The sequence below is a fragment of the Microtus oregoni genome, unplaced genomic scaffold (genome assembly GCF_018167655.1).
Source record: "Microtus oregoni isolate MIOR12 unplaced genomic scaffold, Mior012 000052F_ref0000163, whole genome shotgun sequence".
Lineage (NCBI taxonomy): Eukaryota > Metazoa > Chordata > Mammalia > Rodentia > Cricetidae > Microtus > Microtus oregoni.
Window position 1 is genome coordinate 10,894,169 of NW_024543828.1, and position 8,374 is coordinate 10,902,542.

At 42.2% G+C, this 8,374-nt stretch overlaps 1 protein-coding gene across 1 annotated transcript; it reads left to right on the forward strand.

The window, feature by feature from the left end:
* The first annotated feature begins 423 nt into the window (after positions 1-423).
* LOC121437486 (cancer/testis antigen 55-like) lies at positions 424-6,672 on the forward strand. The gene is made up of 5 exons (XM_041637353.1): positions 424-499; positions 1,365-1,549; positions 4,218-4,362; positions 5,541-5,653; positions 6,472-6,672. The coding sequence occupies exons 1-5, from the start codon at positions 424-426 to the stop codon at positions 6,670-6,672; spliced, it is 720 nt and encodes a 239-aa protein (XP_041493287.1).
* Positions 6,673-8,374: the final 1,702 nt, after the last annotated feature.

Genomic DNA, 8,374 nt, shown 5'->3' on the forward strand with positions numbered 1-8,374 from the left:
AAGCCAAAAAGTCCAAATGAACCTGAAAGCGTACAAAGCAGAAACGCTAAATAGGTAGCCACACACTCCGGGTACCCGTACTAAGGGCCAACTTTTGAAATTTCCATAGACTTTTCTATTGGTTCTCTTGTGTGGGGGGCGGGGCTAAATTTCCCAGCTCAGCGTCAGTCGTTATGTATAGCCGTGACATCAACAAAGCCTTGCGTCTCATTGGCTGGACATTAGTGACCTCGTGCAGTCTCCCTGGAGAGGGCACACACAGGAACCTGGAAGCAGCAGAGGAGGGACCCTGTCCGAGGCTCTCCTCAAGTTGGTGGTTAGCTGTTAGCTACCAACTCAGGGAGGCCGAGGAAGCAAACCTGTGGGTCAGGAGATCTCAAGCCTCATCAGAAAGCCGCTGGGTTGCCCAGGCCGGTGGCAACTATGCAGAGAATTCTGCGCGGTATTTTAAATTTCTTTTGGAGGCGGGCAGAATCTGATGGAAAACTCCAGATTCAAGGTAATCCTTTGGCTCTGAGAGTCGTTCTCCCCGTATCCCCCACCTAAGAAGACTCCTCAGAAAGGGTCTTCTCCACCATGAGGTTCTGTGGGGCTTGAATAGCGGGGAGGGACCGGCCGCCATGCATTGTGGCGGTTAAGTCTGAGGGTCCTTAAGTTGCCAAGCGGTTAGGCGAACAGTGAACTCTCCCTAAGTTCCGTTGGTGTGCCAAGGCAGGAAGCTGTTTGGATGAACTCAAAGGACACGTGACACGAGTCTTTGTGGGCTGTACTGTCTCTGCCTTTCCCAGGCAAGATGCCTCTGTGTAGTCCCCAGTGAAGGGGCGCATCTCACGTTGAGAGTGAATGTGGCCTTGTTTCCCAAGTACACACTATCTGATGCCAGGGGGCGGAGTCAGTCATAGGGAGGGTACCATGAAGGAAGGTGGCCGGTTGTCCCAGCAGGATACTGGAGCCAGATCCCCAAACATTACTTACCCATCGTGCTTGTGACCAATAAAAGGCAATTTGGAAACATGTCCTTACATCTGCTCAGACCTTTTAATGCTCTGTCAGAGTTTAGAGCCAGGGCTATGCATTTGCTGCTGGTGATGAGGCAGGCAGGCTTGCCCTAGTAATAGTGGGGGTTCCCAGAGCTTCCTGAGCAGGGAAGATGAGCGCTGCTGCACTTGTGCTCTCTGGGACAGGTCACCCACAGATGCCATGGAGGTGTCATTCGGTAGTCACAACCTTAGGGAGCAGAAATGGTTACTGTGTTCAGAGAAGTGACAATATGTGCTCACATCTGCACAGCTGGTCAGAGTAGGACTTGTGTGTCGCTTGTATTTGATGGGAGCCAGTGTGACCTTGGTTTACCTGTCTCATAGATAACTTCAAGCTGAAGTCTGTCAGAGGAATTGTGACCCATCTCTGCCCCGACTATGGCTGGATTAATGAAACCATCTTCTTTAATCCTGACATGGTATGTGGAAATGTTCCAGTGAATGTTGGAATGAGCGTCATTGCTCTTATAGAAGAGGATGAAACAACTCACGCAGTGAAAACCATCAAAGTAAGCCTGAGTTTGCTAACATTCCCTCACAGTAATGGCATTTTGATTATTCCTCTTGGATTAAGACAAGCAACATTGTGGACATAGGGTCAAAGTTGACCTTCTCCTTTGAGTTTAGAAGACTTGATGCTCTAAAATTCAACTGCAGTGATGTTTTTCTGTTCCTAAATCTTTTGCATCTCTTCTCCTAGTATTTGAACAACATAGTAAATTATGGTCATTCTATTCCCTCCCCCCACTCCGTAGCTTGCATCTCTTAGTGAAAGCTGCTTTCTATCCTATGCATTCAAACTAGTAGAATTAGCACGAGCAGCCCTGTGTGCGCCATACTTTTAAATACACCAATTAAGATCTACTTAGCACACACAAATGTCCACTATTTACATACCACTGGATGACTTTAAATTTCTTTTAGCTATACTATCTAAATTGATTATCTCACCAACAGGTTATATAAAAGCCTTTTGCCAGCATTGGTAAACATAGATTATTAATTTCTATTATTAAACTATTATTATTTTTATAATTGTATATTTTATTATTGTAAAATGAGAACTAATATAGATTTATAATATTTCAAATTATAAAAATTTTTATTTTTTGGTTTCTATATGTGTGTGTTGCCTGCATGTGTTGTATGCATGTGGAATCAGCATGCAGACATGTGTGGAAGTCGTAGTTCAACACTGGCATGTTTTTCTCAGTTACTCATGCCCCTTTATATTTAGAGACAGTCTCTCCCAGAACCTGGAGCTCACTGTTAGGGCTATTCTGAACTGTTCAGAAAGTTACAGAATCTGTCTGTCTCTACCTTCAGGACTGAGGTTACAGATGGATTCCACCATATCTTGCTTTTATGTGGAGGTTCTGGGAATCAGCATTTAGGTCCTATGGTTGCACAGTAAGCACTTCACCCACCAAGACAATTTCCTACCTCTCAAATTTCTTTAAATCTTAGTGATAAAGTAGCAATTTTCTCTTTTTGTTCTTCTCATTAGTTAAATTCATAATAGCTCTTTCCATGCTAGGAAAAAATATCTATCTTTGTTAGGAAAAATGTTCATGCTTCTTCCCATTATTTTACTTAATGCTCTGTTTTCTTGATTTTATGTATAATTTTAACATATTATAAGTATTCTCATTGTATCTTCTTGTTTTATCAAGAATTGTACAGCTAATGTCAATTCACAATTTATGCAAACATTCATTTCTTTTCCATTTTATCTATTCTTGTTTTAGGAGACAGGCTCTTAATCTGTTTATCATATGCCTGGAATTCATCATGTAGCCTTCACTGACCTCAAATTCACAGTCGTTCTACTAGTCTCTTCATTCCAATTGCTAGGATTACAAGCCCCATGCACTGTGTCTTGGGTTGGTTTTGTTTCTTTCTAAAAGCTGTATGAGTATATAAGTGCAAACATGCAAGCATTCAATCACCCTGTTTTTGACATACGGTCCTAAGACAAGGATCCACGTAGTAATAAGAGCAGCGGGGCTGCATCCCCGGCACCCGGCCGCCCGCATGGCTAGCTTATGCCCCGAAATAATTACTCGGAAACTGTATTCTTTTAAACACTACTTGACCCATTAGTTTTAACCTCTTATTGGCTAGCCCTTACATATTGATCTAACCCATTTCTAATAATCTGTGTAGCCCACGAGGTGGCTTACCAGGGAAGATCTTAACCTGCGGCTGTGTCAGGTGGGAGAATCATGGTGACTGCCTGACTCGGCCTCTTTCTCCCAGCATTCTGTTCTGTCTACTCCGCCTACCTAATTTTCTGTCCTATCAGGCCAAGCAGTTATCTTTATTAGTTAACCAATGAAAGCAACAGATAAGATACAAGTCCCACCTCCATCAGATCCACATCTTGCTTTGTAACTTGTTGTATGTAGTGGCCCTGTACTGCACATTGGATCATTTGACTGGGAAGGGCAATAGAATATTAAAATCTTTTCTTAAGCCTGAAGATATATCTTTATTCTTCTCTTTGTTCATGTTATTTCTATTTTTAAAGATTTACTTTATTTTTAAACATGTATACATGTGTCCCCGTGGGTTTATGCCACCTGTGTATAGATGCCTGCAGACAGCATTAGCACTAGTGTGGTAGAGCTTATGGCATTATGAGCTGCCTAGCATGGGTGCTTGGAGACAAACTCAGGTCATCTGGAACCAATATGTGCTATTCACTTCTGAGCCATCTCTCCAGCCCCATTAATCATATTTCTTAGGTTAAAAAAATAGAACTGGCAGAATACAAGTTTTCCAGGAAAACTCTGAACTTCTTCAAGGTAGAGTATATCTGTGATTTTCTGTAGAGTGGGAAATGTGAATGCATTCAACATAGGTGAGCAATTTATTTTTGGAATACATTTACCAAACCATGGAACAGGCACAGACAGTTTATGCATCTTCTCATGTCCATGATGATATATCTTATTGAAAGCTGTCATTTAAGTGATTTCTGATGAATCTGGTCTGTTTTGATGTGAAAAATAAAGCACTCTGTCTCTGACAGGAGTCGTATGTCCCCAAAGTCCTTACAACTGTGACAAACCAACTTGTTAAGTTGCCATCGTTTTGATGGTGAATCATTTGCATATACAAACATCTGCGTGTAATTGTTATTTTAGCTGCAATCACTGTCTCCTTGTATTATAGGTAAAAGCCATGTCTGATCCTATCTATGGTATTGAACCATCAGAATTTGACAAAAGACTTTGCATTAAGTGTGTGACTTACGCAACACGGGACAACATCTTCATAAGCAAGGAAACATTTTTCCCCATGCAACTACTTTCTGGAGGTATGGTTTGCATTTTTTTAGTTCTTTAAGAACTTTATATAATGAACTTTGACCATTTTCATCTCCTCCCCCGAGCCCACCCCTCTTCCCTATACACCCAACTTTGTGTCCTCTCCTTATTCACTGATCAAGTCCAATCTGCACTACTTATACATTCAAGGATGTGAAGGCTTCCCCTGGAACATGGTGGACCTACCAGTAGCAATATTCTTAATTTTTATTTATGTCTATGAGTATTTACATGCACATATGTGTACTGTGTGTGTGCCTGGTACCCAAAGAGGGCTGAAGAGGGTCTTGGGTCCCCTGAAACTAGAGTTTCAGATGGTTCTGAGCCACCATGTTGTTGCTGGGAACCAAACCTCTGCTAGAGCACCAGGAGCTCTTTACTACAGAGCCATCTCTCCAGGACTGAGATTATAAACTTTTGCCAGCACATCTGACTACATTCAATTTCTAGCCACTGAACACATTAAGCATGCAAGGGATTTACATAAAAAATACTTCAATCACTGCAAAGCCAGGGTGCAAATAGTTCTTGTTCCTTTTCTCTCCACCTCTTCTCTATGTGTCCTTGTTCTAAAACACTGTTAGTCTCAACAGTCAGACCCTCTGACTTTGACTTTAGCCTAGGTACACTGGGAGGTACTCAGATTCAGCAATTTGCTTCTACAAATGTTCCTGGCTGCCTCTCCAAATGGAGATGTGGCTATTTGAAGAGGAATACCAGTGATTCTAACAAATTGCTTTCTCTGAGACATACAGTTCTTAGTTGTCAATATCTGACTGTTAATGAAGGTAGAAAAAGCAGTGTTTAAAGGATTATAAACTTCCCTTATTGTAGGAAGATATTCAAGGTATCTGTGATGGGTTTTATTTTATCTTTTGTTTTTTGAGACAGGGTTTCTCTGTGTTGCTTTGGAACCTGTCCTGGAACTCACTCTGTAGACCAGGCTGGCCTCAAACTCACAGAGATCCACCTGCCTCTGCATCTGGAGTGATGGCATTAAAGGCACAAGCCACCATACCTGTCCAAAAGGTATCTATAAGCATTTGGAAAAGTGACTTTACATTCCGGAAATGTTGGTCATCCTATTGCAGTGACAAAGGGCCTTAGGTAATGTGACATGACCTGAGCGCAATAATATTTACCCTTCTAATTTTCTTGGCTGTTTTAGGATTTTTGCCCTTTAAAGGGGACTTGTTGCTGGTTGAGTATTCCTTGAAGCCAGGTACTTCAAACATCACTATTCACTCTGTGAGCCTGCTAAACTCCCAGAATATGGATGAGGTAATTTGCTTCCATGTTGCCCTTGTCATGGGTAGGTAACTGCCTATCCTTCCTTCCTGATAACTTTCTTTCTCAGAATTTTGTTTGGCAGTATATCCCCTGCAAAAGTAGACACATTCACGAATGTGAATTAAAAAAGAAATAATAGGCCAGGTGGTGGTGGTGCACGGCTTTAATCCCAGCACTCGGGAGGCAGAGGCAGGCGGATCTCTGTGAGTTCGAGGCCAGCCTGGTCTACAAGAGCTAGTTCCAGGACAGGAACCAAAAAAGCTACAGAGAAACCCTGTCTCGAAAAATCCAAAAAAAAAAAAAAAGAAAAGAGAAATAATAGAAAATAATGTAGAATATACACATACTTAATTCCTAGGCTGTGTGCTTTACTTGACGTTAGGATGTTCTGTGAACAGCAGTTAGAAAGCACCTTGACTGTGAGGCAATTGTGGGTAAACGTTGAGTGCACTGGGTTTGAGGTGTTCAGCCTGCTGATAAAGGTGGGTAAGACCATGGTCGGTACAGCCTGAGAATTAGATGTAAAGTCAGGGTGGTATACTGTGTGACCATATTGGTTAACACGAATGGCACATCCTCTCATCACACGGGAGATAGAGTGTGGGGCCACCTTGGGTAGCTTGAGGGACATGTCTTCTCATCACACAGGAATAGAATGTGTCGATACAGTTTTCAGGTATTCCCTGTGTGTCTAGGATGAGAATCAGTGATGGGCCAAGGGACCTGCTGATGAGAGCCAAGGGGTTGTTGAGGGTCATCTGTGGTGGGCTCTGCTTCTCCATACTCAGTGTCTTCATTTCTCATCATAGGTCTGTGTGACCAGTATTGATGGAAGAACTGGCGTGGTAGACGACATCATCTTTTTCACCTTGGACTCTCTCCAGAAGCCTAAAGACTATACTCCAGGGCTGTACAACATTGTGAATGTAATTGCTGTGGACAGCATTCAACCAAACTGTTCTTGGAGGGCAGTATCAATGGTCCCAGTGGACATGTGTATTGACATTTAGTTTTAGGACAGCCGGATTACTAGCATCATCCTGGAATCAGAGGGGAAGCCAGTTTTCATTAATAAACTGCCCAGTTATTTTGATGATTTCCTAACAGAGCAGGAGATTGGTACTAAGCAAAATTTTGTTTGGCCTTTAATCAACCCTTCAGGGTTTTTATTATCAAAAGAGGCGAAATTCACAGGACTCAAGGGCCAGTCTTTTCTGTGGGTTTTAATGCATTATAGAATGATAGAGAAAAAAGAAGAAAACATAGGAGTATATGCAATAAAAATTACAAGTTACCATTAGTATTTCTATCGGAGAGCCTTGCAATTAGAAACAGAATATTTCTATTTCCATATGACTCCTGGGATCACGCCATAACACAGTATGGTGGAGGGATTGAGGTTTTCCCACTTGCATGCATCATACCAAGCAGAGGCCCCTTGGAAGGCTTTATGTTATGCCTTGGAAGTTTCATTCATTCAGTCAATACTTACTAAGGAAACAATAGGTAGAGAGTACGGCTCGGACATCCCAGTGGCAGGCTGGGATGGGCAGAGACAGAACAATAAACTGAGAACATATAGGTATACAATTATGGGGGTAGTGCTGCTGTAAAGAACAGGCATGCTATGGGGAATGTGCCATGCTAATGGGAAAGGCTGATTTGATTTAGGATGTTCAGGGGTGGTCCAGCTATTGGGATGGCATTTCACTGAGCAAGGTGACTCACGGAGTATGCGGAACTTGCTGTAAATTGCGCTTGTTTATTTGCTCTCTTCTTGGGTTTATTCAACATCTGATTTTATCTTTCTCATTTCCTCTTCCCCATTGCTCCTTCTATCAAATGTTAGGTTATATTTATCTTGATCCCCTATATGTAATTTGCATGCACACTCCTGCTAGTATACCTCCTCCCACTCTGGTACCCCTCTACCCCTTGCTTCACCTCTACCCAATCACAGAGATCTAATTTCCTCACTGCAGTGACATCCCCTTCTCACACATAGGAGGTAAGACCATTGTGCTTATTTGGTTCATTGAACTACTAAGTGAGTGAAAGAGGTAGCCAAGACCATAGGGATGGCTAGCCCGACCAGAATTCAGAATCAGAATGCTTGTTTTTTCTTTCTTTCTTTCTTTCTTTCTTTCTTTCTTCCTTCCTTCCTTTCCTTCCTTCCTTCCTTCTTAATTAAATTCTTAAGTCATCGTATAAACAATGAGTTTTGCTATGGCATTTTCAAAAGTATGTGCATGCATACGAGCATGTGTGCATGTGTGTGAGAGAGAAAATACTTTTTACTAATTCATTTTTGTATTCCACTGCCCCCCTCTCTGTTCGTTTCTTCTTCTCAAACAGTGTCCCTTTCTACTTTCACGTCACAAGTGTTCCATACCCTCTCTTTTTTCTGCCTTCCTTAAGATCTCTTCCCCTAAGGTGGAAAGGTTGTAAGAGCCAGAGCTGTTGGATGGCGCTACGGTAAGCAATGTTTTAGAGACACAACAGGGCTGATGTACATCTAAATTCACTGAGACTGACAGCATGCCTTAGACCTCCACAATTTCAAGCCAGACAAAAATCGCAGGACTAAGAAGGGGAAGTGAACATAAAGCCCCAACCCTAACCAAGAAGTTATTTGCAATTGATACCTGCTAGACAAGGGGAAAACCACTTCTCTTCAATGGCGTAATACTGGGAAGGTATATTAGCCACACT

Coding starts and splice junctions, on each gene's coding strand:
- LOC121437486 (XM_041637353.1), top strand. CDS start 424: ATGCAGAGAATTCTGCGCGGTATTTTAAATTTCTTTTGGAGGCGGGCA. Junction 4,363..5,540: donor CATGCAACTACTTTCTGGAG/GTATGGTTTGCA, acceptor TGGCTGTTTTAG/GATTTTTGCCCTTTAAAGGG. Junction 5,654..6,471: donor ACTCCCAGAATATGGATGAG/GTAATTTGCTTC, acceptor TTCTCATCATAG/GTCTGTGTGACCAGTATTGA.